The sequence below is a fragment of the Bos indicus x Bos taurus genome, chromosome 11 (genome assembly GCF_003369695.1).
Source record: "Bos indicus x Bos taurus breed Angus x Brahman F1 hybrid chromosome 11, Bos_hybrid_MaternalHap_v2.0, whole genome shotgun sequence".
NCBI classification, from domain to species: domain Eukaryota; kingdom Metazoa; phylum Chordata; class Mammalia; order Artiodactyla; family Bovidae; genus Bos; species Bos indicus x Bos taurus.
The window spans coordinates 97132554-97160008 of record NC_040086.1 but is presented as its reverse complement, the minus strand read 5'-3'; the positions used below and the strand labels follow the sequence as shown (position 1 = coordinate 97160008).

Here is a 27455-nt window from a genome sequence, read left to right as displayed (position 1 = left end):
GAAACCTGTTAGCCATTCTGTGGCATTTTTCTAAGGAAGGACAAGGCCTTGATCAAGTTTTCCCTGAATGGGAGGAGATGTCACATAGTGCCTCAGGGCAAGGGCCTCAGTCACAGACAGGGGTTCTTAAGCCCCCTGGGCATTAGTTCCCATGTGTATAAAATGTGGCTGATCATATCAGTTATTTAACAGGGTTATACAGAATAAACTAAAAAGAGCAGATAAAAGTTTATTCTACGCATAATATCTATTACATGAAAACTACTCGATAAATGTTAGCTATTATTATTGCTCTTTTTATTAGTATGAATTCTTCTCTGGTTGTTAGAGAGTCCTGGAAAGTGGCTGCAGCCTACATGATTACTATTAATAACTTTTAAAGAACTTAAAACAAGATGCCTGTTTTTTCCCCGCTGTGGTAAAACGCGAGATCTGGGGCCAAGCAGCCCCCTAGGGCAGGGCTTAGGGCAGCATCACAGCCCAGCAGACCATCCCCTTCCTGAAAGTGTTGGCCTAGCAGTGCGACCTCACCTAGAAAATCCTTGGGCCTGAGAGCAGGTCACCAGAACAGGCAGGTGCAAAAAAGAACCAGTGGGTTCAAGTTCCTCATAGACAAGGTGGTCTGGCTCTAAATAGAAATTCTGTTTTAGCAAATTAACGTGTGAGGATGCCGGATCACGCTTTGCAAGCATGAAGAGAGCTGAGGACCATCATGTTACGTCTCTAAAGAAGGCCTGGGATGAGAGCAAAGATTTCCAGCCCCACACAGAGGCTAGAGAAATGACCATCATGTAAATCAGGATCCCAGAAAGCAGGACAATCCCCTGCAAAGAGTAGATGTTATGGAAACTGAAAAAGGCAGGGTGGGGAAAGGAAGCTGAAACTCAGCGATATAGTTCCTTACTAAAGTGGCCCGGAGATTAGTGACTGACCCTAACAACTGGCCAGACCCCACTAATCCAGGCCTCAGTCATCTCCAGCCCTGCTGGCAGAGTTAAAGCCAACAGAAGAATGAGATTCTTCCTGGATCAGCTGAAAGAAATAGTGAAAAGCAACAGGCTTACTAACAGCAGAGCTCAATGTCAAGAGTGCCAGGGCACCACCTCCACCCCCTTGATAAACAGATAGTAATAGACAGATGGAAGGGATCCCCCTATTTGAGGGACAGAGGAGCTGAAAAATGTGCCAGCTGACAGACTGAGGCTTAGAGGGAAAGCAGGGCCTCCTAACAACAGGTACTAGAATAGCTTATTGCACATAAGGGAGCAGTTGTCTCTCCTTCTGGAGATAATGACACAAAAAAGCAGAGCTGCAATTATACATTAACTTCTAATGATGAAATGGAAGAATCTCATCCTCTTTTGAAAAGATTTCAGACACCAGGAAGTAGGAAGTAAGCAAGAGGATTTCTGGAATGTTAGGGTCTCAGAAAAATCTAAGCCCCTGGATTCTTGCTCCAGACAGCATCCTATCCCTCCACTGAGGTTCTGGGTTCCCAGCATCACATACTCCTGATCTTAAGTTTAACATCCATTAGCAAACTCCACCAATCATAAAGTGGTCAGACATGCCTGGATCTGAATGTCAGCTCCATGGAACAACAGCTCTGTAGCCCCTGGCAAGTTACTTATCCTCTCTGAGCCTGTTTCCTCATCTGTAATATGGGCTTAAAATAATCTGTTTCTGTGGGAGGATTAAAAGATATCATAAGGTGCTTAGCACATCTGACACATAAATAAAAGCTAGCTATTCTAACTGTCAGGGACCTTACCTACCTTGGTCATGACCATGCCCCATGTGCCTGGTTCAGAGCAGGCTGCTCCATGAATACTTGTTGCATTAATGAGTTATGAATTAATGATAACCTCTTAGGGCTTCCCTGGTGGCTCAGATGGTAAAGAATCTGCCTGCAACATGGGAAACCTGGGTTTGATGCCTGGGTTGGGAAGATCCCTTGGAGAAGGGAACGGTTACCCATTCCGGTATTCTGGCCTAGAGAATTCCATGGACAGAAGAGCCTGGCGGGCTACAATCCACAGGGTGACGAAGACTCGGACTGAGTGACTTTCACTTCACTTCTGCTGGTTTTTGCTCTTGCTGAATGCAGATGGGTTCCTGTCCCCTTCCCCCTTTCCCTCTTCCACCATCCATCTGCCATTGGATATTCTGACATTTCTTTCGGTATATTTGATGCTACTTCCACCATTATTCAGCCACCTTTCTCACTTTAATCTTCATTTCTGTAATATTGTGAAATGCATTCCTCCTACAGTATTTCTGTGCCCACTAAGTTTCTAGCACAGACAGGTGTCCCCAGAACTTACTGGATTCTCTGCTATTACTAAAGTCTTGTGGTAATTCACTGCAAGTTTCCTTTGAATAATGACCTCTACCAGTGTCCTTAGAGTTCTAACTAAAAAACAGCAACCACACCAAACACTGGCGAAGACACAGAGCAACCAGACCACTCATAAACTCTGGGTAGAAATGTGCAAGGTAAGCCAAGCCTCTCTGAAAACCAGTTAGCAGTTTCTTATAAGATTAAACATGCAGTTACCATATGACCCAGCATTTGCACTGTTGGGCATTTATCCCAGAGAAATGAAAATATATATTCAAAATACCTATACACAAATGTTTACAGCAGCTTTATTCATGATAGCCCTAAACTGGAAAAAGCCTGGAAATCCTTGGAAGGGCCAACGGATAAAGCACCTGTGGTGCATGCACACACTGGAATGTCCCTCAGCCCAGAAGAGGAACACAACACTGACAGATGCAGCAGCTTGGACAAGGTCCAGGAAGTCGTGCGGAGTGGAAAGGGCCAACGCTAAAAGGTTACATGCTGCTGTGATTCCATCACACAACATTCTTGAGGTGACATTCTCAAAAATTATAGAGGAGGGAGGTGGCTTATAAAAAGGTATGTGGTGATGGAGCCATTCTGTGTCTGTCATCTGTGATGATAAATAAATGAACCTACCCAAGACAAAATTGCATGTGACGCCAGGGAAATCTAAGGCCAGCAGATTGTATCAGTGATAATTTTCTGGTTGTGACTGATCCTGCACTAATGTTATTATGCCAGATGTTACCACTGGGGGAAACTGGGGAAAGGATACCTGGAATCTCTCTGTGTTTTTCTGACAACTACGTTATAAGAATCTATGACGCTCTCAAAATAAAAAGGTTAAGTTTAAAAACACGTGTATCTGAGTTGAAATTCTTTCACTCATCCCATAAACAGTTCCTGAGCACCTAAGCAGAAATAGATGCCTTTCTAGAACTCTCTTGCTTTTTCCATGATCCAGCGGATGTTGGCAATTTGATCTCTGGTTCCTCTGCCTTTTCTAAAACCAGCTTGAACATCAGGAAGTTCATGGTTCACATATTGCTGAAGCCTGGCTTGGAGAATTTTGAGCATTACTTTACTAGCGTGTGAGATGAGTGCAATTGTGCAGTAGTTTGAGCATTCTTTGGCATTGCTTTTCTTTGGGATTGGAATGAAAACTGACCTTTTCCAGTCCTGTGGCCACTGCTGAGTTTTCCAAATTTGCTGGCATATTGAGTGCAGCACTTTCACAGCATCATCTTTCAGGATTTGGAATAGCTCAACTGGAATTCTATCACCTCCACTAGCTTTGTTGGTAGTGATGCTTTCAAAGGCCCACTTGACTTCACATTCCAGGATGTCTGGCTCTAGGTCAGTGATCACACCATCGATGGGAATACCAGACCACCTGATCTGCCTCTTGAGAAATTTGTATGCAGGTCAGGAAGCAACAGTTAGAACTGGACATGGAACAACAGACTGGTTCCAAATAGGAAAAGGAGTTCGTCAAGGCTGTATATTGTCACCCTGTTTATTTAACTTCTATGCAGAGTACATCATGAGAAACGCTGGACTGGAAGAAACACAAGCTGGATTCAAGATTGCTGGGAGAAATATCAATAACCTCAGATATGCAGATGACACCACCCTTATGGCAGAAAGTGAAGAGGAACTAAAAAGCCTCTTGATGAAAGTGAAAGTGGAGAGTAAAAAAGTTGGCTTAAAGCTCAACATTCAGAAAACGAAGATCATGGCATCTGGTCCCATCACTTCATGGGAAATAGATGGGGAAACAGTGGAAACAGTGTCAGACTTTATTTTTCTGGGCTCAAAAATCACTGCAGATGGTGACTGCAGCCATGAAATTAAAAGACACTTACTCCTTGGAAGGAAAGTTATGACCAACCTAGATAGCATATTCAAAAGCAGAGACATTACTTTGCCAACAAAAGTCCGTCTAGTCAAGGCTATGGTTTTTCCTGTGGTCATGTATGGATGTGAGAGTTGGACTGTGAAGAAGGCTGAGCGCCGAAGAACTGATGCTTTTGAACTGTGGTATTGGAGAAGACTCTCGAGAGTCCCTTGGACTGCAAGGAGATCCAACCAGTCCATTCTGAAGGAGATCACCCCTGGGATTTCTTTGGAAGGAATGATGCTAAAGCTGAAACTCCAGTACTTTGGCCACCTCATGTTAAGAGTTGACTCATTGGAAAAGACTCTGATGCTGGGAGGGATTGGGGGCAAGAGGAGAAGGGGACGACAGAGGATGAGATGGCTGGATGGCATCACTGACTCGATGGACATGAGTCTGGGTGAACTCCGGGAGTTGGTGATGGACAGGGAGGCCTGGCGTGCTGCGATTCATGGGGTCGCAAAGAGTCAGATACGAATGAGCGACTGATCTGATCTCTGATCTGATCTGAGCACCTAAGATGTACCAGGTACTGGGCCAGGTGCTAAACCCAAGATGTGTGGTCCCCACAGTCATAGCACTTACGGTTCAGTGGGAAAATATAAAGGACATTGGACTTCACAGAACAAAAAGTGTGCAAGCACATCACACCTGTGGGTAGCAAAGCTGGTAACTTGTACAACAGTCCCCTTTGTCCCCTTCTTAAGCAGCATATGTCGTCTTGGGATGTGGGTGTGCAGAGCAGAAGCCTGAAGGCTTGTCATTCTGCTCAGCTCAAGCCCCACCATCCAGGATTTCCCTGGTGACACAGTGGATAAGAATCTGCCTGCCAATACAGGAGACATGGGTTTGATCCCCAAAGATTCCACATACCCCAGAGCAACTACGCCCACATACCGCAACTATAGCATAGCCCCTGCTCACCACAACTAGAGAAAGCCTGCATAGCAACGAAGACCCAAGCACAACCAAAATTAATTTTTTAAAAGACCCACCATCCAGAAAACCTGGGAGCTGCTACTTACAAATGATTCCTACAAAGTGTAATGTCCACACGTCTGCTCCCTCCCTCTCCACTCTCTAGTGACCTTGGATTCTTTCTTATAAGGTCAAGGCTGAAGGGATTTCCAGCTGAGTATAATTTGGTTAGGGAAACACTGCTCCACAGGACACCTATACATGCATGACCACAAAGCGTTAAACAGAAACTCGTTTAAGAAGAAAAAATCAGCAGACAACATATGTTGCTGCAGACCTGCCTTGATCACCTGCAGATTTAACTTCTTTGGGGAAATCCCTCCAAAGTCTGTCTCCCTAGGTTCTCCAAGCTTCTCTTCTGAGATTGCCAAACTGTGCCTCCAGCTGTACCCAGACTCTGAAGGCAGGCATGCTGTCCAGAGCAGCATTTCTGAGCAGTACCCTGGCTAGCAGGAATCCTAGAGAATGGGAATCTCCCATCCTCACTACTCAGAGGGATAATTTTCCCTGAGTTGGTTAGAAATTCAGACTCTTAGGCCCCACCCCAGACCTAATGAGACAAAATCAGCATTTTAACAAGATCCCCTGAGGATTCAAATGCATGTTGAATTTTGAGAAGCACTTGATTCTGGTTCTCAAACCTAGTTGTATGTCAGACTCACCTGGATTTCGTCTGTTTTATTATGAAATGGTTTAAGATGCAGAAAAATGAATATCATGAACATTATAGATACACTGAAAACCCCTGTGTACCTGTCCTTGATCTCATTTTCATCTTTCTCTCCTTTGACACAATTTGACTAAACAATTTGGTTCATACTTCCTACTTATCTTTGACATTTGTACCATGTAGTCATAAACCATTTGCAGTATTGTTTAGCATGACTTTAAATTTTATACACTTGTATATCAAACCATGACTATCTCCCTGCAACTAGCTTCTTTGAACACTGTGCTTTTGAGGTTTGTACACGTTGACAGCCGTAACTCTAGTCATTGACTCACAGTGCTGTGTAGCCTCCTGCTGTGTCAATATCCCACTGATCCTCCATTCTCTTACAGCTGGACATTTCATCAGTGATCATCTCCCATACTCAGCCAGCCAAGTCCTTCCATCTCATGGGTCCTCACTATTTGATGTCCAGATTCCTATAACAGCCTCATCAGTCTTCCAGCCACTTCAACATACAATTTTAGGGTGGAAGAGACTTCCAGAAATGTCCAGAGACTTTCAGGTCCAGAGACTCAAGGATCACTTGGTGTCCAACCTGCCACCTATGGTAGTGTATTCTCTACCAGATACTTTAAATATGGCTAACAAGTCTCAATTACACGCTATCGTTGTTGTTATTGTTTAGTCTCTAAGTCATGTCTGACTCTTCTGCAACCCCATGAACTGAAGCCCACAAGGCCCAGGGCACTCCATTCTCCCTGTCAAACAATTTTGTTTCTTTTTTTTTTTCTGTATTGAATTGAAATCCATCACACTTTAATTGCCACCAGTTGGTCCTACGTCTTCACCCTTTCACTTCTTCTTAATTTCCTTATGATCACTTCCACACCCCGGTCAGTGGTCCTGTCTGGCCCACTCTCTCCTCATCTCAGCAATCCAGCCACACTGCCCTTCTTCCTTTCCTTTAGCCTGCTGAGCATCTTTCTCATCTTAGGACCTGGAAAGCTGTCTACAAACTGCCTCTTCTGCTTCTTCTTCTGGACTTTACCCCTACTCCCCAGACTAGAAATTATTAATACAAAGAGGATACTGGATTAACATCTGCCACCCCTACTAGAATATAAGCATCCACAATGACAGGTTCTCTGTTGGTTTTGTTCAGTGCAAAATCCTGACATGTTACATAATTCCTGGCACAGATATTAGCTCTTAGTGGGGTTTTATTGAATTATGAATGAATGAGTGAATAATAGTCAGCCAGCCAATCCTTTGGGGCCACATAAAACAAGATCACTTCTACAGGAAAGCCCTTCAAATGTCTGAAGAAAGCCACCAGGTCCCCTAGGATTTTCCTTCTTTGCAAGGGGCTGGGAGAGACACAGGAGGGTGAGACCAGCCATACGGATAGGGACCCAGAGAAGAGGCAGGGCGAGCACAGGGACCACGTCATAGCTTCCTCAAGAATCAGGCCTGGAGAGACACCACCAGGCGCTCACAAGTCCGCTGTCGGCTGCTGCTGGAAGTGAGCAGCACTGTACAGCATGTTTGTGAAATTCATTTCTGAGTCAGACCTGAAAATACTGTAAATGTTGCCGCAGGTTAATCTCAATAAATTTACTTCAGAAGTGAATACAATGCCAGTAATATGAGCAAACAAAGAAAATGCTGTGGGGGCCATCACAGTGAATACATTGTGACATCATTCACTAGCCATTAGCTGACGATGAGGCTGGCATTTCCTATGTCTAGTGGCTGGCATCCTTCAATAAACAGGTAATACAATTAAGTGCAACAGATCACACTGTAACATTACAAAGTGGATCAGCTGCAGGTGTCAAACTTATCCAACTGTGAACTTAGGATTCTTGCATTTTATTGCATGTAAATTATAGTACAATAAGAAATTACTTAAAAATGTTATACAGAGTAAAAAAGAAACTCTGATCCTAAATTTAAATAAATTAACATCTGTATGTATAGAGAAATTCCATGTGCATAGGGTTGCCTGATATTTACTCAGCCCTGTGATAACCCACCACTCATTTACTGCCTGATTTTTGGCAAGAAACAGCCTTTCATGGGGCCTCAGTTCTACAGCTGTAAAATGGGGCTTGATCTATGAATTAATTCAACAAATACTGATAAACATGGGACAGTCCTCATGGGGCTGCTGGATTTAAAGAGAAAACACACATTAGCATGGCAAATAGTCGGAGCACAACAACTACTTGAAGAAACAGCGACTGTGCATCCATGCCTTTCATTAGCAAGAAGGTATGTGCATTTGAACAATACAAAGAAGAAAAAAAGTCTCTTTGTGGAAATCCAGAGATAAGCTAGGCTCTCTTGTGATCAAAAATGCTCTAACTTTAAGAAATAGCAGTTAGGGAGGAAAAACTTTCCCTTTACTCTTCTATGTTCTGTAGCTGAGCCTGTGAATGAAGTTGACAAAAGACAGATGAACAGAAGAAAAGGCATACAAATTTTATTTCTAATTTTACATGCACAAGGGCTGCACAGAAAAGAAAACCCCAAATAGCAGTTAGACTCAGAGACTCATATACCATTTAAACAAAGGGCAATAAATTATGGAGAAGTGACTAGACATAAAAAAGGGGGCCAAATTTGGGGATTCTGGGAGGGTCAGTCATGGGAAGGGAGCCACATGGGGGAAAGCAATGATAGATAGGGTTACTTAGAAAGGTTTGTTTATGTAGACTCACCTTTGTGCAGTCTCTGTCTCTGGTAGCAAGGGCTGTTCTCCTCCTCTTCGTAAAGAGAGGGGAGGGGGTACCTTCACATAGAGAAATTAATGCCCTGCTTTTAGGCAGATGGGGGAGGGCAGACAGTTCTTCCTCTATCTGCCTTTTCTCAGCTTCCTTCAGCTCAAAATAATCTTTATGCCAAAGTGGCATTTTTGGGGTGGTGTATCTTGATCTGCTTTACAGCCCCTATCAATATGTGAAAAATTCTTAGTCTCAAATGTAGAGGTAAATGCTTATGGAACTGACTGAATTTTCCCTTGAAATAACCTAGGAGAGGGGGAAGGCTCCTCCCACTGCTTTTTAAATGACCTCTGTATTTTATTCTAATTTTTAGGACCAATTTAGGTCCCTTGTTATTTAGTCAGTCATGTCTGATTCTTTGTGACCCCACAGACTGTAGTATATCAGGCTCTTCTATTCTCCACTATCCCTGAAATTTGCTCACATTCATGTCCATTGAGTCGGTGATGCTACCAAACCATCTCATTCTTTGCCGTCCCCTTCTTCTTTTGCCTTCAATCTTTCCCAGCATCAGGGTATTTTCCAACAAGCTGAGTTCGCATCAGGTGGCTACTCCATACTTACTTGTGCTCTGTTTTTCTCCAGATACATTCAGACCATGTGCTGGAAGAAAAGCAGCTTACTCTGTGCTTTTAAGGTCAAACTATATTTGTGAAAGATTTTCTAAAATGTTAACTTCACCAAGGTACTCTGATCCTGAGACAGTCTACAAAAATGAGACTTTGAGACCAAGGATGAGAGAGTAGACAGGGTGGGCGGGGGGGTGGGGGTGGAATATTCTTCAAAGAAAGCAAAATAATAGATAGACCAAATTTACAGAAATATAGAAGGCAAAAGGATTTTAACCAAGAACATTTGTTAATATAGGAGATGACAGGAAAACAACCAGCCTCCATCCAAAGCCAAATGGGATTTATAAAAATGAGGGTTAGTTTAGGTGAATTTAGGGCATGGCAGCCTGAACTATTTCCTTCTGCTTCTTATAAGCAATGATTACAAAGAGTCCTACTATCTACCACTATTTATAGCGTGCCCTCATGGTGTACTGTACTGTACTTTGAGATGAGGTGAGCACCAAAAATGGGTTGCTGGCCCTTGAGGACTGTAAAATTTGAAAGAATAGAAAATGCGAATAGTCAAAGGAATAAAATTTTTAGTAATGGCATAACCTCCTTGAGGAAAACTGATTGCTGTTAGTGATTGTTCCTCTAGGGGATGTGGGGCTCAGTGGTGCAGCTTCCATTCCCAGAAAAGGACCAGGACATCCTGGCAGAGGGACACCATACTCCTCCCTGACTTAGATCACACAGAGCAGCAAGGCAGCACTGAACCTTAAGCCACCCTTGAAAGGTGAATGTGGGTCCACATTCGTCTCCCTTCCATTTGAGTCACTCACCTCCCTGGGGACCTCACTACTCCTGTACCTTCAAATACTGCCTCTATGCTAACCCAAAGCAAATCTCCAACTCAAAACTTTTTCTCCAAGTGCAAGTTCTGACTTCCAACTGCTGGACGTGGTTCTGTGAACCCCCTGGGAGCCCCTAAAACATAACATGCCCCCAGGCACCCTCACTCCCACTCCTCACTCACATCTTGGTCAGCAACACTGCCGTGTTTTTCCTACTCACTTGAGGTTCAAGTTCAGGGTCATCACCCAGATTTTCCCCCATATCCAACATCTAATCAGTCTCCAAGCCCCGGTACAGGCCTGCACAGTGTTGCTTTTGACTGGTGCATGTTTGTATGTGTGAATTTGTATTTCATTATTTTTAAAAATTTTAGTCATGCATATTTTTGGTGTCCTTTTTAAAATTTATTTTTATTTGGAGGATAATTGCTTTACAATGTTGTGTTGGTTTCTGCCACACTACAATGTCAATTAGCCATAAGTATACATATATAAGTATACATATATCCCCTTCTTCTTAATCCTCCCTCCCATTCCTCACCCCATCCCACCTGTCTAGGTTGTCACAGGGAGCTTAACCCGGTACTCTATATGTCATTCTTTGAAGAGATAAAGCTCACTTCCTTCAAAATTCACAAAGTCCAAAGGGCCATACAGGAAAAAGTCTCTCGTCTCCTCCCTCTTGGCCCCACCCCCCTCTCCCATTTCCTCTCCCCATCAGTAGCCTCTACTGTTTGGTGTGTGTCTGCCAGAGATGCTGTGTGCACTTACAAAGAAAGAAAAACATATATTCCTTTTTGTCTTTGGTAAATACATCAGTAGTAAACCATTCACAATTCCATTCTTTTTGTTATTTTTTCATTTAATGTACCTTGGCAAGCTTTCCAAATCAGCACCAAAAGAGCCCCTGTAATTTTTTCTTTTGGCTACATACTATTCCATTGAGTAGACACACCATATTTTATTTAACCAGTTTCCTAGGTAAATGGTTTTAAACCTTTTGCTACTACTAATAAACTGCAATGCATAACCTGTACATGCCATTTTGCACTTGAGGATATTTCCAGAATTATACCATGTCTCGTAGTCCTTTGTCACTCCTTCTCCTTTTCATTTCCTTTCTCTGCTTTAGCTTAGACCTTCATCATTGCAGAAGGCTTCTAATTGGCATCTTTGTTCTATTATCTTTAACTTCAGTTCGTTCAGTCACTCAGTCGTGCCTGACTCTTTGCGACCCCATGGACTGCAGCATGCCAGGCCTCCCTGTCCATCACCAACTCCCAGACTTTACTCAAACTCATGTCCATTGAGTCGGTGCTGCCATCCAACCATCTCATCCTCTGTCGTCCCCTTCTCCTCCCGCCTTCAATCTTTCCCAGCATCAGGGTCTTTTCAAATGAGTCAGTTTTTCACATCAGGTGGCCAAAGTATAACCTTTAACTGACCCAACAAATATTTAGTGAGCACTTTCTATGTGTCAGACACTTTGTAAAGACCAAGAAGAACAAGAAATTTTAAAAATAAATCAGGGGCCTTGTTTACCGAAACTTGGTCTCACCATGTCGTTCTTTCTCTTACCTTCTGGCTGAATTATTCAGCCTCTTTTCTACACTGAATTTCCTCACTGAGCTATCCTTATTTCAGCCTCTTTTCTCCACTGAATTTCCTCACTGAGCTATCCTCATTTTATTACTCTTTATATCCTTAATTAACGTTTAATTAAGCAGTTGTTTCCTGATCTTCGCCTACGCCGTCTCTCCTTCGAATACCCTGGATCAGCCGGGGCTGGTCCCCGGCAAATCCGTATTCTGCCCCAAATCCAAAAAAATCTGCAAGGGAAACAAACATGGGGACGTGACGGCAAGCCGACACGGAGCGGTGCAAGCGTGCGCAGCATGGGGACGAGACGGCAGGCCGACACGGAGCGGTGCAAGCGTGCGCAGCATGGGGACGAGATGGCAAGCGGACACGGAGCGGTCAGGAGTGTTTGGGGCATGGCCCGGCCTCTCTGAGAATCCCCCAAGAAGATCAGTGCAAAGACTTCTCCATTTAGAACTACTGCCTTCAGCCATTTGAATAACACTGAAAAGCACTGAAGCATGTGAGACCATAGCACCCCCATCAGGGATCAAAGCCGTGCCCCTTGCAGTGGAAGCACAGTCTTAACCTCTGGACTGCCAGGGGACTCCCGAGGTTCCTTTGCATTTTAAGTTTGGGATCAGAGTAGAGGACCATGTCTTAAAAAGTGTTTAGGGGAACTTAATCTAAAATTATGCTAAGTTGGGTTGGTGGAGGGTGAGCCATACATAAGGGGATGAAAGCCCTATTTCGGGTGGGCTTGATAATAATGCAAATGAAGATGGATATGAGAAAGAAGGTGAAACAAGAGTAGGGTTAGTATTTGATGAAATAAAACAGAACAAAACTGGAAAAAAAAATAAAAATAAAAATAAATCAATAAAACCTCCTTCTAGCCAGACCCATACAAATCCTAGCCTGCCTCACAATTGTCTGAGCTTTAGGAGGCTTTTAATAAATCAAACTGCTCTCTTCTCTGTATTTGGAATCAGTTGAAAATTAGTGACAGGAGTCAGGCAAATGGAAATTGAAACATCAATTTCCTTATTATTGGAGTTTCACTGGCAAATGTGGCCAAGACCAACAGCCACCTGGGCTTCCTACTACTTCCCCTCATTTAAACCCAGAGGCTTTCTCTCCAGCTCTGTGTTTTTAAACCAAGTAGACTTTTATTCAGGAGCAAACTAGGTTTTAAATAGCTTTTGAAAGCTATTTTAGAGTGTTTAAATATGTACTGTGGTCAGTTGCTCAGTTGTCTCTGACTCTTTGCGACTGCACGGACTGTAGCCCATCAGGCTCCTCTGTCCATGGGGATTCTCCAGGCAAGAACACACAAGTGGGTTGCCACGCCCTCCTCCAGGGGACCTTCCCATGTTTAAATATGAAATTGCCTAAATTTGTATAATGCTTTGATTATAAACTCTTTCAAACATGACAACTTTCTCCAAAAGATCAACAAGTAAACCACTGCTAATTCAGCCTAGTGATGGAAATGAATCTGAATTGTACTTTAAAAAAAATCCACTTGTTGCTAGGATATTGTAACTAATCATAGGAAGGACTGATGGTTTAAAAAAAAAATAGGCAGGGACTTCTCTGGTGGTCCAGTGGCTAAGATTACCAAGCTCCCAATCAATGCAGGGGGCCCAGGTTCTATCCCTGGTCAGTGAACTAGATTCCACATGCTGCAACTAAGACCCAAGGCAACCACATAAAGAAATAAATAAATATTTTTTTTAAAGAGTGGGCAGATAATTCAGACGGGATTAAAAACTCTTCAAACTTTCTTTCCTCAGGTCCTGGTTGACATCCTTTTAAGGCAGAATGGCCCTGAATAACCATCTTTTCTATAGGTTTCCTTTGTCTTTTCCTAATGTATTGAGCTAACGAAGAGACTGTGCCTCTTGTTACTGGTGTTGATACTGGCTGCTTTTCCAAGCGGAGGTCACAAACGTAGTCACAAAGCTGCTTCAAGTCCTTCTCCGGCAGGTATTTGCATAGCCGCACTATCTCCACGTACTTGTCCTAGTCCAGGGGTGCCATTTTAGAAATACGAAGCTCCAACGGAGGCGGCAGTATTGGTGGTGGTACTAGACACAGCAGCGGCGGAGGCCTGGAGGCCGAAGCTGGAACCCTCCCTACCTCACATCCACCAGTGAGAGGCATCCGGCCTGTGAGAGGCGTCTGCGTCTACGTATGGATGTGAGTTGGACCATAAAGAAAGCTGAGCACCCAAGAATTGATGCTTTTGAACTGTGGTGTTGGAGAAGACTCTTTTAAGAGTCTCTTGGACTGCAAGGAGATCAAACAGGTCAATCCTAAAGGAAATCAGTCCTGAATATTCATTGGAAGGACTGATGCTGAAGCTGAAGCTCCAATACTCTGGCCACCTGATGAGAAGAACTCACTGAAAAAGAACATGATGCTGGGAAAGATTGAAGGAAGGAGGAGAAGAGGACAATAGAGGATGAGATGGTTGGATGGCATCACAGACTCAATGGACATGAATTTGAGCAAGCTTTGGGAGTTGGTGATGGACAGGGAAGCCTGGCATGCTGCAGTCCATGGGTTGCAAAGCATCAGACATGACTGAGCAACTAAACTGACTGACTTTGCTTCTTGTAGGGTCGGACACAGCCCTGAAATGAGGTTATGAATGAGGAGACACGAGGATGCAGAGAGACTTGTTGTGTGCCTCTGCCCTCCCTTCCCAGCTGAAACCGCTTTCTCAGAGGAGCCCCATGGCTTCCTGAATCATCAAACTCAACAGAAGATATCGTTTTGATCTTCAAACTTTCTGTTATATTCAACACCTTCAGCCCCAGGCCTGGGTCCCACCACTACGGATTCTAATTTATTCAGTTCCACCATCCATATTTTTTAAAAAACTTCCTAAGTTATTTTTGTGATTGGTCAGAGAGCACTCTCCTTTTGAAACTGCCCCTCTGGCTTTTCTGACCCCTTCAAATTATGTTTTTCTACTTCCTGAGCCCTCCCAATGCTCACCAGGGAAGCAAGAACTGCCTCCTCTGCCCCTGGTAACAGACATTCCCCCAGAACTAGGAATGGAAATGTGACCCAGGCTGGGAAACTCAAGTCCTTTCCCAGGGTTCCTCTAACTGAAGGGAAAATATATTTTTTAGTTAATTTATTTTTAATTGAAGGATAATTGCTTTACAATATTGTGTTGGTTTCTGCTGTACATCAACATGTATACATCAACATGCGTCAGCATACATACAACATGCCATATAGCAACATGAATCAGCCATAGGTATATACCAGGGCTTTCCTGGTGGCTCAGATGGTAAAGAATCTGCCTACAATGCAGGAAACCCGGCTTCTATCCCTGGGTCGGGAAGATTGCCTGGAGAAGGCAATGGGAACCCACTCTAGTTTCCTTGCCTGGAGAATTCCATTGACAGAGGAGCCTGGGGGGCTAGTCTATGGGGTCACAAAGGGTTGGACATGACTGAGTGACTAACACTTTCACTTTCATACGTATGTCAATGGGGAAGATTTGTCCTCTCAAGTTGGAAGTCTGAGAACATACCCCACGCTGCCCAATATCGTACTCACTGCAGTGGTGAAAACTCATGGATGGTAGGAGACATGGAGGTCAACAGGCAGAAAGAAAGCAGGCTAAGGAGTGGGAGCTTGAGGGTGTGGACTGACTGCTCCTGGATCCAGTTGACCCTGAGGCACGATCTGTCCCTTTCCCTAGTTTGGTCACATGAACCCACACATTCTCCTTTTATACATAAACTATTTTGAGATGGGTTTCTGTCACTTACAACCAACAAGCCCCTCCACAGTTCATCTCTTAGTTGGTTTCTTGGCCTCCTCACTGCACACATCAGTGAAATTAACTTTTAAAAATCAGAGCCCAAACCATCGCCTGTCTATCTCAAAAACCACTCAGTGCCCCACTGTCCTGGGATTAAGTACAACACCTTTCACAATATGTCCCCCCGTCTGACTTTCCAGACTTCCTACTACTCCATACAAGTGGCAAGTCAGGATCTGGTCATCCAGAACACCCTTCTACCTCTGCTGATTAAAATCTATTCAAGAAAAAGGAAAGAAGGAAGGTTCTCCTCCTTTTTCAAGATCCACTTCACTTTACTCTAAGAAGACTCTTCTAATAACTTCCTGCCTCCAAAGATGTAATTATATCCCTCCTCAGAACTAGAAGTTCTCGGTTCACATATTATTGAAGCCTGCCCCAACAGCAGTATCTAATGATCTCTGTCTCATTCTGTCTCAGATTCTGTGCTGCCTCATCTCAAGACCCTCTCTTTCAGGGCAAGACCATCACTGAGCTGCCAGAGTCAAAACTCTGAGGGTCACTTCCTCACCTCACTACCCATGCATTTACTAGGTCCACTCTAACTTTCCTCTTAATTATTCCTTAACCCAATCCCATTGTTCCTGCCACTCATCAGAACACTTAATATCTCTTACCCAGCCACTCCGATAGGTCTCCCAGCTGCCAACATTTTTCTTCTGCAATCTAGCTGCCCACTGATACCAGTAATTGTTCCAGTATGCAAATCTGATCATGCTCTACTCTAGCTAAGAGAGTCAAGACCAAACTTCCTAGCAAGGCGGTTAAGCCCCCCACTGCCCAGTGACTTGGCTTTTGTCTGCCATCCCAGGCTCATTGCTCACCACTCCCCAAGAAGCACCAGCCAGACCAGACTGTTTGTGGCTCCCCTCAAATCTTGAGTGCTTTAATGCTGCTGGCCTTTGCACAGATGGTCCCCTCTGTCTGGGAACGCCTCCCTGGCCTCTGCCTGGTAAAGGTCTCATCCTTTAGGTAGTCCCTCCGCTGAGAAATCTCCTTGGACTTCCCTAGGTAACAGCACTTCCACAAGCCCCAGCTTAATCTGGAAGGAGATGCTCCCTCTGCATGCCCAGTGCCTAGAACAAGGCCCAGCGCAGCACACAGGTACTCAGTAAGTTGATTTGTGATCACTCACCTAGACATCCTGGTGACATCCAGGATGTGTGAAGTCAAGACATCCTGGAGTGTGAAGCCAAGTGGGCCTTAGGAAGCATCACTATGAACAAAGCTAGTGGAGGTGATGGCATTCCAGCTGAGCTATTTCAAATCCTGAAAGATGATGCTGTGAAAGTGCTGCACTCAATATGCCAGAAAATTTGGGAAACTCAACAGTGGCCACAGGGCTAGAAAAGGTCAAGTTTTCATTCCAATCCCAAAGAAAAGCAATGCCAAAGAATGTACTCTACAATTGGACTCATTTCAAATGCTAGCAGGGTAATGTTCAAAATCCTTCAAGCTAGACTTCAATAATACATGAACCGAAAACTTCTAGATGTACAAGCTAGATTTAGATAAGGCAGAGGAACCAGAGATCAAATTGCCAACATCCACTGGATCACAGAAAAAGCAAGAGAATTCCAGAAAAATATCTACTTCTGCTTCATTGACTATGCTAAAACCTTTGATTTTGTGGATCACAACAAACTGTGGAAAATTCTTCAAGAGATGGGAATACCAGACCACCTTACCTATCTCCTGAGAAACCTCTATGCATGTCAAGAAGCAACAGTTACAACCAGACAATGGACTGGTTCCAAATTGGGAAAGGAGTTTGTCAAGGCTATATACTGCCACCCTGCTTATTTAACTTATATGCAGAGTACATCATGCGAAGTGCCAGGCTGGATGAAGCACAAGTTGGAATAAGACTGCAGGGAGAAATATCAATAACCTCAGATATGCAGATGATACTACTCTAATGGCAGAAAGCAAAGAGGAACTAAAGAGCCTTTTGATGAAAGTCAAAGAAAAGAGTGAAAAAGCTGGCTTAAAACTCAACATTCAAAAAATTAAGATCATGGCATCCAGTCCCATCACTTCACGGCAAACAGATGGAGGAAAAGTGGAAACAATGACAGACTTTTTTTCTTAGGCTTCAAAATCACTGTGGACAGTGTTACAGTCATGAAATTAAAAGACATTTGCTCCTTGGAAGAAAAGCTATGACAAACCTAGACAGTATATTAAAAAGCTGAGATGTCACATTAATGACAAAGGTCCATATAGTCAAAGCTATGGTTTTTCCGGTAGTCATGTACAGATGTGAAAGGTGGACCATAAAGAATGCTGAGTGCCAAAGAATTGATGCTTTCGAATTGTGGTGTTGGAGAAGACTCTTGAGAGTCCCTTGGACTGCAAGGAGATCAAACAGGTCAATCCTAAAGGAAATCAGTCCTGAATATTCATTGGAAGGACTGATGCTGAAGCTGAAGCTCTAATACTTTGGCCACCTGATGCGAAGCACCAACTCATTGTAAAAGACCCTGATGCTTTCCCTCATTGGAAAGATTGGGGCCAAGAGAAGGGGACGACAGAGAATGAGATGGTTGGATGGCATAATCGACTCAATGGAGATGAGTTTGAGCCAACTCTGGGAGATAGTGAAGGACAGGAAAGCCTGGTGTGCTACCATCCATGGGTTTGGAAAGAGTCCAATATGACTGAAGAGAGTGAACAACAACAAAGATATCAGAATACTTTCTGGCAGAAAGCAGGCCTTGGATAACCATGGTACTTCACATAAGGCCCAACTTTGTGCTTGGTCAGCTTTACTGATGTGCAGTCAGGTCCTGCTGTATTCTTCACTCCACAGAAGCAAGATACCCTGTGGACACTGACATGCCATAAACACTTTGCTCTTACTTGCACAGCTGAGGTTAGGAGAGTGGCACTGGGACTAGACAGGTGCAAATCTCTGCTCCATCACTTACAGAGCAGTGTGTGTTCTGAACACGTGTTTCTAACTCTTTTGGACCTTGGCTTCCTCATCTGTAAGATGAAGCCAGCAGTTGTTACCTCGTTGGATTTTTTGGTGAAGACTAAAAAGAGAAAACACATTTGGTATGTCTGCACAAGTGCCTGGCACAGGTAGCCAGTAAATCTGTTGAATGAATGAGTTAGTGAATGAACGGCCTGTAGAATGGCAGCAATTCTTAAAGACACATCTCTCTAGTCCGTTTTCCAGAAAACCCAACATCTGGCTCCCAGTGAGTCCAGCCCTGACGCCCCTCAATCTGGGGTGCAGTCAAACCCCGCCCTCCCTGTTCCCGAGGCAGTTTCGCCAGCCCTGCGGCCGCCAATCACCAGGACCGGTCCCACCCCTAAACGTATTCTCCAATAGATCCCGGAAGGCCCCTCCTCGGGCTGCGGCCGCTGCATCTCATAGGCTTCCCGGCAGCTCTGCCCGCCCCTTTGACTACGTCATCAGCTCGGTGTACTGTGGGGCTTGTAGTATAGACAAAAGCAGCGCCCACCGCAGGGTTCACTTTGAGGGCTGTGACTCTGGCCTGGAGCTTGGGAGGAAGGAAGAGCGCCATTCCCCCATCTCACCTTTGGCTGATGAAGCCCACCCAGGTTTCCCTGCTGTCCAGCGTAGAGCGCTGGGCCTGCCTGGACGCTAGTTACCAGCCACCTCCCAAGAAACAGGAGCATTTCGGTCAAGTAATTCAGCATTCACTGAAATTTTAGATTTCAGTTTACAGTCGAGGTGACATTCATTTCCCACATTCTCATAAATGGACCTACAGGGCCACTGTGGGAAGAATGGGGGCAGCTCTGAAAAGCCAGCAGTGACTCCAGACTTCTCTGATTTCCTGGAAGAACCCACTGCAGAACTAGCAATCCTGAATTTATCCAAACCCTGTTACTCCTTGGAAGGAAAGTTATGACCAACTTAGATAGCATATTAAAAAGCAGAGACATTATTTTGCCAACAAAGGTCCGTCTAGTCAAGGCTATGGTTTTTCCAGTGGTCATGTATGGATGTGAGAGTTGGACTATGAAGAAAGCTGAGTGCAGAAGAATTGATGCTTTTGAACTGTGGTGTTGGAGAAGACTCTTGAGAGTTCCTTGGACTGCAAGGAGATCCAACCAGTCCATCCTAAAGGAGATCAGTCCTGGGTGTTCTTTGGAAGGACTGATGTTAAAGCTGAAACTCCAATACTTTGGCCACCTCATGTGAAGAGTTGACTTGTTGGAAAAGACTCTGATGCTGGGACGGATTGGAGGCAGGAGGAGAAGGGGACAACAGAGGATGAGATGGCTGGATGGCATCACTGACCTGATGAACCTGAGTTTGAGTGAACTCCAGGAGTTGGTGATGGACAGGGAGGCCTGGCATGCTGTAATTCATGGGGTTGCAAAGAGTTGGACATGACTGAGTGACTGAACTGAACTGTGAACTTTGTCTATTTCAAACTGTATTGTCGCTTAAAATGATGCAAGCTATCAGTGGCTCCCCATTGCCTGAGATATAAAAATTTATACCCCTCAGGGCTTCCCTGATAGCTCAGTTGGTAAAGAATCCACCTGCAATGCAGGAGACCCTGGTTCCATTCCTCGGTCAGGAAGATCCCCTGGAGAAGGGATAGGCTACCCACTCCAATCTTCTTGGTCTTCCCTTGTGGCTGTGCTGGGAAAGAATCCACCTGCAATGTGGGAGATCTGGGTTCGATATCTGGGTTGGGAAGATCCCCTGAAAGAGGGAAAGGCTACCCACTCCAGTATTCCTGCCTGGAGAGTTCCATGGAGTGTATAGTCCACAGGGTTGCAAAGAGTCAGACATGACTGAGCGACTTTCACTTTCACTTTAGCTAGGCATATAAGTTGCTTCATAGCTATTTTGTATTTATTTATGCTAGGAAAGATTGGGGGCAGGAGGAGAAGGGGATGACAGAGGACGAGATGGTTGGATGGCATCACCAACTCAACGGACATGGGTTTGGGTGAACTCCAGGAGTCGGTGATGGACAGGGAGGCCTGGCGTGCTGTGGTTCATGAGGTTGCAAAGAGTTGGACACGACTAAGCGACTGAACTGAACTGATGTTAAATGTAACTGATGTTACATTTAACATTTCTCAACGTTTGCTGCATATGAGAATTCCCTGGGGAGCTGTATAAAATATTGGTATCTGTGTTCCACCCTGACTTGCGAATCTTGGGTAGAATGTGCCGGCTTTCTGTTTCAGAGCTCCCAGGCTGACTTTGTGCAACCAGGGTTGCAGAACCACTGGTTTGAGAATCACTAGTTTAATGCCTGTCAACACTGCTGGGACCCATTTCCACGGATCCGAGCCTTTGCTCTTCAGTTTCCTCTGTTTCAAGTGGCTTTCTTTCCTTTTCCTGCCTGGCTGCCAGTCATCCTGACTGGCTAAGTGCAACTGCTTCTCGTTTTCCTCCCTGTCCTCCAACAGATTCCTTCCTCCTGTAGCACTTTCTACATGCTCCTTTTCTAGTGGCAATGGAGTTATTAATATTTGGTTACTTTTCTGCCTTCCTGGAAAGGCTGTCCCTGGGTCAGAATCTCTGGGGTGGGCCTCAGGCATCAGCTATTTCTTAAGCCTGATAGGTGATTCTGATCCATGACCCTCAATGGAATTTAGGCTCGCAAAAGCACCAGGTACAGTAAGCATTGATAATTTTTGTTGCATGGAATCGATGAAGTATCTCTTGTTCTTAAGGCAATCATATTGTTGCAGCTAGTTGCCTTTGATTCCCCTGGAAAGCTAAGCACCCCTGTGTTGAGGTATCCTCTTCTTCATTCATTACTTATTCATTCATCCAGCAAATAGTGTACACCCTAAAAAAGCCCTGGGGACTCAGGAGTAAATTTAATAAAACATAGTTACCACCCTCTGGGACCTAGAATCTATTAATATATTAGTTATAACATAGTTATTATTATCATTTCTTCTGAATAATAATTGGAATTTTCCCCTTCTAGATACTATTTGATATCCACAGGTGAGGAGATATCTTATTTCCTTATATCCTGAGTATGTTGCTGGCACACTGAGGACATCCTGTAAATGTTTATTGAATCAAGGTACCACATTTCATTGCACTTGTCACAATTTATTTGTGTGATTATCTGATTAATGACTATCTGTTCTATGAGCTATAAATCCCCTGAGAACAGGAGCTGAATCTATTTTGCCTGCCATGCCTGACACAAGGCCTGGCCAGAGTAGGTGTTCAATGATCATGGCTAAGTAAATACACAAATGCATATAAGGCACCATTAAGAAACAGAAATGAAATCTCCCAATCAAATATCCACTCCCTTCTCCCTCCATACTCTTCCCCCCAAAGATAATTTTCTTCCTGAGCATTAGGGTTTCAAGCTAGAGTGAGCATGAGCCCCAACTGAGATGATGCTTCTCTTACTTACTTACAGGTTGACCTGGGCCTCTACTTCAGGGTCTTTAGCCGGCCACGTCTGCAGGGGCTGGATGCCAAAGGACAGAGAGGACTTGGCTTTCCACATGATGGTCTGTGCCATCTGATTCCCGCAGGGCCCTTTCGTCAGAGGGTCCATCAGGGGGCCTGGAGGCTGCAGTGCTGTACTGAAGCAGAGGGGTTGGGAAAGGCACTGAGGACAGAGTAGAACACGGGCCAGTGCTGGCCTGTTCCCTCCCTGGGGGCCAGCCCGTCAGTAATAAGGGGTGAAGACAAGACACTCCCAAGATCCAGGTGCCCCACCAAGACTGCACCAAACCCTTACTGCACACTGTGACATCATGGCCATAGAACCATCCAAATCCTATCACATCCCTTAGCAATGAGTGGAGGCCTCCACACTCCCAGGCAGTGGAGTCGAAGGTACAAGGAGGACAGTGAGTATGTGAACCATCACAGACTTATTTAGAAAAAGGCAGCATCCGCTGGGGAAGGGAAAGCTCGGTCTGAAGTACCTGCAGAGGATGGACCTCATAGCCATCGGTGTTTAGTCCAGGAGTGCCTGGTTTATCTCCCAACTTCCAATTAAAACAGCCAAGAAGAGCCATAAAAAGAGCCTATGCTGGCAACAACGCTGTAGTCAAAAGGACCAAAGTCACATTTCAAGAGTAATGGCATAGAGGAAGTAAGCAGTAACCACTTGTTGAATTAACGAATGGATGGTTTATGGGAAGAAATTGAGAAATGCATTGCTGAAACAAGCCTGTTTCTTTCTCCGGTGACACAGTGAGGAAGGTAGGAAGGTGATTCTGGGACAAAAGAGGGCAGCTTTGTTAGGAAATGTAAGCATCCCGCTTTTTCTGATTGGAATTATTTTCTGAGCCAATCAACAGCATTCTTCCCTCATCTCTATATAAAGTGACACACAAATCCAAAGCAAAGAAAATCCAACTACTTGGAAATGGAAAAATAAAAATCAATCTTAGCTAACACTTATGTCAAAAGGGACTCTTTATACTGTCTTCTCAATAAACACTGTGATGAGGCAAAAGACAAGAGCCTTGGTGGTCTTATTAGTGAGGAAGAGGCCTCTGACAGGGAGCCCCCATCCTGCTGCCAGGTTTAGATGCCAAGAGAAGTGACTCCACACAGCCTGGGTGTTTGGAGCCAGATGGGCACTACCCACTCCCAAGCTGCTACAGTGGTACCACTTATAGGCTGCAGGCATGTTGCAAAAGAAAAAATGTCGCTCTTGCCAAGTTTATAAGTGATGACCCAGCTCCCCCCATCACCTTGCCTGGGTCTGAGAACACAAGCTACATACCTGACCCAGACCGCTGGGTAATCTTACCCTAGCTGGCTTCAGGCCACTTCTCTTGGAAGCAGCTCGACAGACTCGAAAGGCTCAAGCCTTCCACGTACGACAAATGGCAAGGAGGGAAGGTTCTGGTATGTTTGTTGTCAGTTATTCTTTACTCATTGGTACTTCAAGTCTTCCAAAACCCAGAGTCCTAGCGGTTATGGCTGCCTTAGCAATAAACAAACAAACAAATAACGAAGCAGGGTTCTGGGTGAGAGGCACAGTTTTTCTTTGAACCCTCTATAGATTTTTCTAAATTACAAAAATAACAGTTGTATGCAAAAGATTTATTAAGAAAATGTTCCTTTCTCAATTATGCAAGGTTTTTTTTAAAAAGGAAAGAGAGTGCTCCTGTAAGAAACCGGTAAGGGAGTGAAGGAAGCCGGATGGGGAGGTGAGGTTTCATTGTCAGGCGAAGTCCTGTGAAGGAACAGCTTCAACTCAAGTGGAGGCAGGCTGTCCCATGCAGTAGCATCGTGCCACATGTGACCACTGAGCAAGGAAATGCAGGCAGGGAAAGTAAGACATGCGCATGTGAAACACACACCGGACTTGGAAGACTTAGTACGAATAAAAAAGGATGCAGACTGTCTCAATAATTTTTATGTTGACTACATGTTGAAGATAAAGTGTATGGATTTTAATGTGGCTAGAAAATGTAAAATCACATACAGAGCTGGCTTTTCAATCTGCTTGAGGTCGGTTATGCATCAGAGCTGTCCCACCTGCGACGAGGAGGTGAGGGCCCTGGGTCGCGGGGTGGGGGCTGTAAACTCCAGGCACACGGTGCTCTCTGCACAGGTGGGCAGAGCAGCTGCAGTAAGCGCGAGGGTAGCCCACCTAGGAAGGGTAGCCACCCAGGTGTGGGTGGTAGGGCAAAAGTGCACTGAAGAGGGGAGGGGAGAAGATTCCAGAAATGGTGAAGGGGTCTGATGGTATGCATGACACCCCCACTTCCGATCCCTTACCTCTCCCAGTTCAGTTTGGTATGATTCCCATCACTCCTCTGTCTACATATTCACAACTTTTATGTGACATATGTACTGAGACTATAATAGCGCTCTGTAATTTGCTCTTCTCTCTAATCCAGTCTTGGATATCTTTGTAAATCAGTAAATACAGATACATCTTTAACATGGAACATTACAGAAGGAAATACCTCCTATATTTATTATATTCTTTTAATCTTTAAATAGATTTTTTCATTGTTTTAGCATGTCTAGCCCTTTCATCTTTAAAATTATGTTTAGAAACACTTAAATGTTAGTTCTTTTAAACCTTTTCCACTGTTTAATTTTGTCTTTTTGCCTAACTTTACTCTTTGAGTTTTTGAGTTCTTTTTTTATACTCTCATCTAATTTTTTAGCTTCATTGTTTAACTGTTCAGATGCTGTCTCATCACTGTTAATTTTAATCCTTTCCTCATTTCTGTTATCTTTTCTAGTCTTAATTTTCTAATTTAAAAAAATGTACGTTCCTCTTAATCGTCTGACTTATTTTATCTTTCTTGTCTCACTATTTAAAATATTCAGCAGAGGAAGAACTTCTTGGAAAGATGGCAGAGGAAGTGCTCATCTGCATAACTCCTTGGAACCCATGGAAATGAGCAAAAATAGCCCAATACACAGAAGAAAAGCTACTGGAACAAGAGAAGGGAGAAACTCCATGCTGTAATTCTGAAGATCTGCTGTATGGGCAAGAACGTTCTAAAGGCCGACAGTGCCTGATCTGGAGGCATGAGGCCTGGAAGCATGAGCAGCACTGGGCAGAAGGTGTTTGTTCTTTTTTCTTTTTCATGGGCCCAGCTTTCTAAAAAGAAGCGGAGGCCTAATCTGAGGAAAGGCTGAAGGAGAGAAGGAAGAGTACATCTTAAGAGCCATTTGAACCTCTCAAAAGATATTACCCAAGTACATTTGAGCCCACTAAACAAAGGCCCGTGAACCATGGGGAACCCCACTGACCTAGGCCCTCTTTGGAGGAGCCTGTTTGCCCTGAAGTGAGTAGAGGATGGAGAGCTGAACATTCAAGGGAAGACCTGCCATGGGGTCACATATACCACAGGCACAGGGGACTCTGCAGACAGGAGGACAGGGTGGGGAGAGAGTAAAACCAGACAGCATGTCCCCATTGCCTCTGTCCCCTTCCCACTTCCCAAGAAACATCAAAGCCAGACCTCCAGCACCAGCTCTGAAAGAGAAGATGCACCATCGCTCAGAGAAGCTGGGGTCAAGGTTAATCTACCCATATTATCAGTGGGTAAATGCAGACCCAGACAGAGGTGCTTCTACCCAAGATGAACATGCAGGAGAAAACTAGCACAGGACCTGTGAAAAGAGGTTTATAAAAGACAGATGAGAGTATAGATGAGAAGATTTTTTTTTAAATAGAAATCAAAGGAAACATAACAATAGCTTGGTTTTCTCAAAAAAAAAAAAAAAAAAAAGAGAGAGAGACAGTAAGAACTCAAAACAAAAGATCAGATGATACCATAGACAGACTTTTCAAGGTTCTAGTAAAAATCCCAGACTGTGGCAGGAAAAGGGTTGGTTCACAGTGTGGAGGTGCTTTCTGGGAGGGGAGTGGGCCTGAAGGGGAGGAAATGAGGGTGCCTGTGAGTGAATCTCCTGTGTGGGGCTGTGTATGTGTGTGCTTTCTTCCTGGACTGGGGATGGTCCTCAGATGCACACAGCTTACAGTCTTCTCCTCTGTGACTCCCAAGCCCTCAGGACGACTCAAGCATCCGTATCATGAGTCTAAAGGGATTGCTGTTGTTGTTCAGTCACTCATTTGTGTCTGACTCTTTGCGACCCCATGGACTGCAGCCTGCCAGGCTTCCCTTCACCATCTCCCAGAGCTTGCTCAAACTCATGTCCATTGAGTCGGTGATGCCATCCAACACAACTGTGGCACGAGTGCTGTTTCATACGCTGGGAGGTGGGCCCCTGAAGGCAGCAACGTGGCACACAAGGCAACAGCATCACAGTTCTGGCTCCTTCCACAGGGATGACAGCTCCTTTGGTGCAGCTGCATGGGTCCCTGAGCTGCACCCATAATTCCACAAGGAACATGGGAAACTTCTGGAAGCCACACATACTCCTTTGTGTTCTATTTATTTTTTCGATCTGGGCCATTTTAAAAGTCTTTATTGAATTTGTTACAATATTATTTCTGTTTCATGTTTTGGGGTTTTGGCTAGGAAGCGTATGGGATCTTAGCTTCCTGACCAGGGATCGGACCAGAGATTGAAACTGCCTCACCCACACTGGAAGGCGAAGTCTTACCCACTGGACTGCCAGGAAGTCCTTCCTTTACGTTCTTGATCTTGTATCTTATTTCCTGTTCAGATTGTTGGCTGAAGACAACCTTAGTTGCACAAGTCTTTATTCTTGCTTATCGGAAAACCATGATCAGCTTTTGGGGTCTGAGCCGGCTCAGCAGCCAAAGGAGCAGTAATTCCCACAGAGCTGGGGGCCCCGAGGAGACTTCTATCCTGAAGGAAACTGTCTCCTCTCACACAGTCACTCCCCATCTTGCCACTTTTTTCCTCTGCAGCACTCAGTGCCCTGGGAGTCATCCCAGCTACTGGTACCCTGTCTGCCTCCCACCACTCCCCCCACTAAATGTTAGCTCCATGAGAACAGGGCCCCATCTGCCTTGTTAATGGTGTACCCCGAGTGCCTAGCACAGACAAGGGCTCGAAAAATATATGTTGAATGAATACGTGGCTATGAGAAAATGTAAAAATATGTGGAACGAGTTCATTCGGAATAGAGAGACTTCGTGGGGCTGTTTTGGCTCTTTTTGAATGAGGTCACTGGTGGCCCCGGTCAGAGCGCTGTGGGACCTGCTCTATTTCTTTATCCATCTCTGACAGGCAGCTGGTCCGTGAGGACTGTGACAAGTGCAGGGAGCAAAAGGAATCCATCTGCCAGGCATCAACCAGGCCTGATGTATGGCACTGATGCTAGGAAAGCCTTAATGGCTGGCAGCGCTTCTAAAGGCACTTTTCTCTCTGGTCATAAAATGTGAGACAGGAATTTATGTCCTAGCTTTCATTTGTATTAAAACTATGGAATCACTGACATTTAACGGTTGTAAAGTCATCTGAGGCTTGATTTCCCAGTTTTACCTCCTCGCCCACTAAGACGGCTCCAAGACTGGCGTGCCAGCTACGCAGCAGCACA

At 44.6% G+C, this 27455-nt stretch overlaps 1 protein-coding gene across 3 annotated transcripts in view; it reads right to left on the bottom strand.

Moving 5' to 3' along the window:
- GARNL3 (GTPase activating Rap/RanGAP domain like 3) overlaps positions 1 to 27455 on the bottom strand; it is a 164890-nt gene that overhangs the window by 123558 nt on the left and 13877 nt on the right. For 2 of the 3 annotated variants that reach the window (XM_027556312.1, XM_027556313.1), the window contains exon 2: positions 21908 to 22078. The exons of the other annotated variant lie outside the window; for it this stretch is intronic. In XM_027556312.1, the coding sequence (XP_027412113.1) occupies positions 21908 to 22078 (171 nt within the window). The remainder of the gene's footprint in view (positions 1 to 21907; positions 22079 to 27455) is intronic. 3 annotated transcript variants of the gene reach the window in all.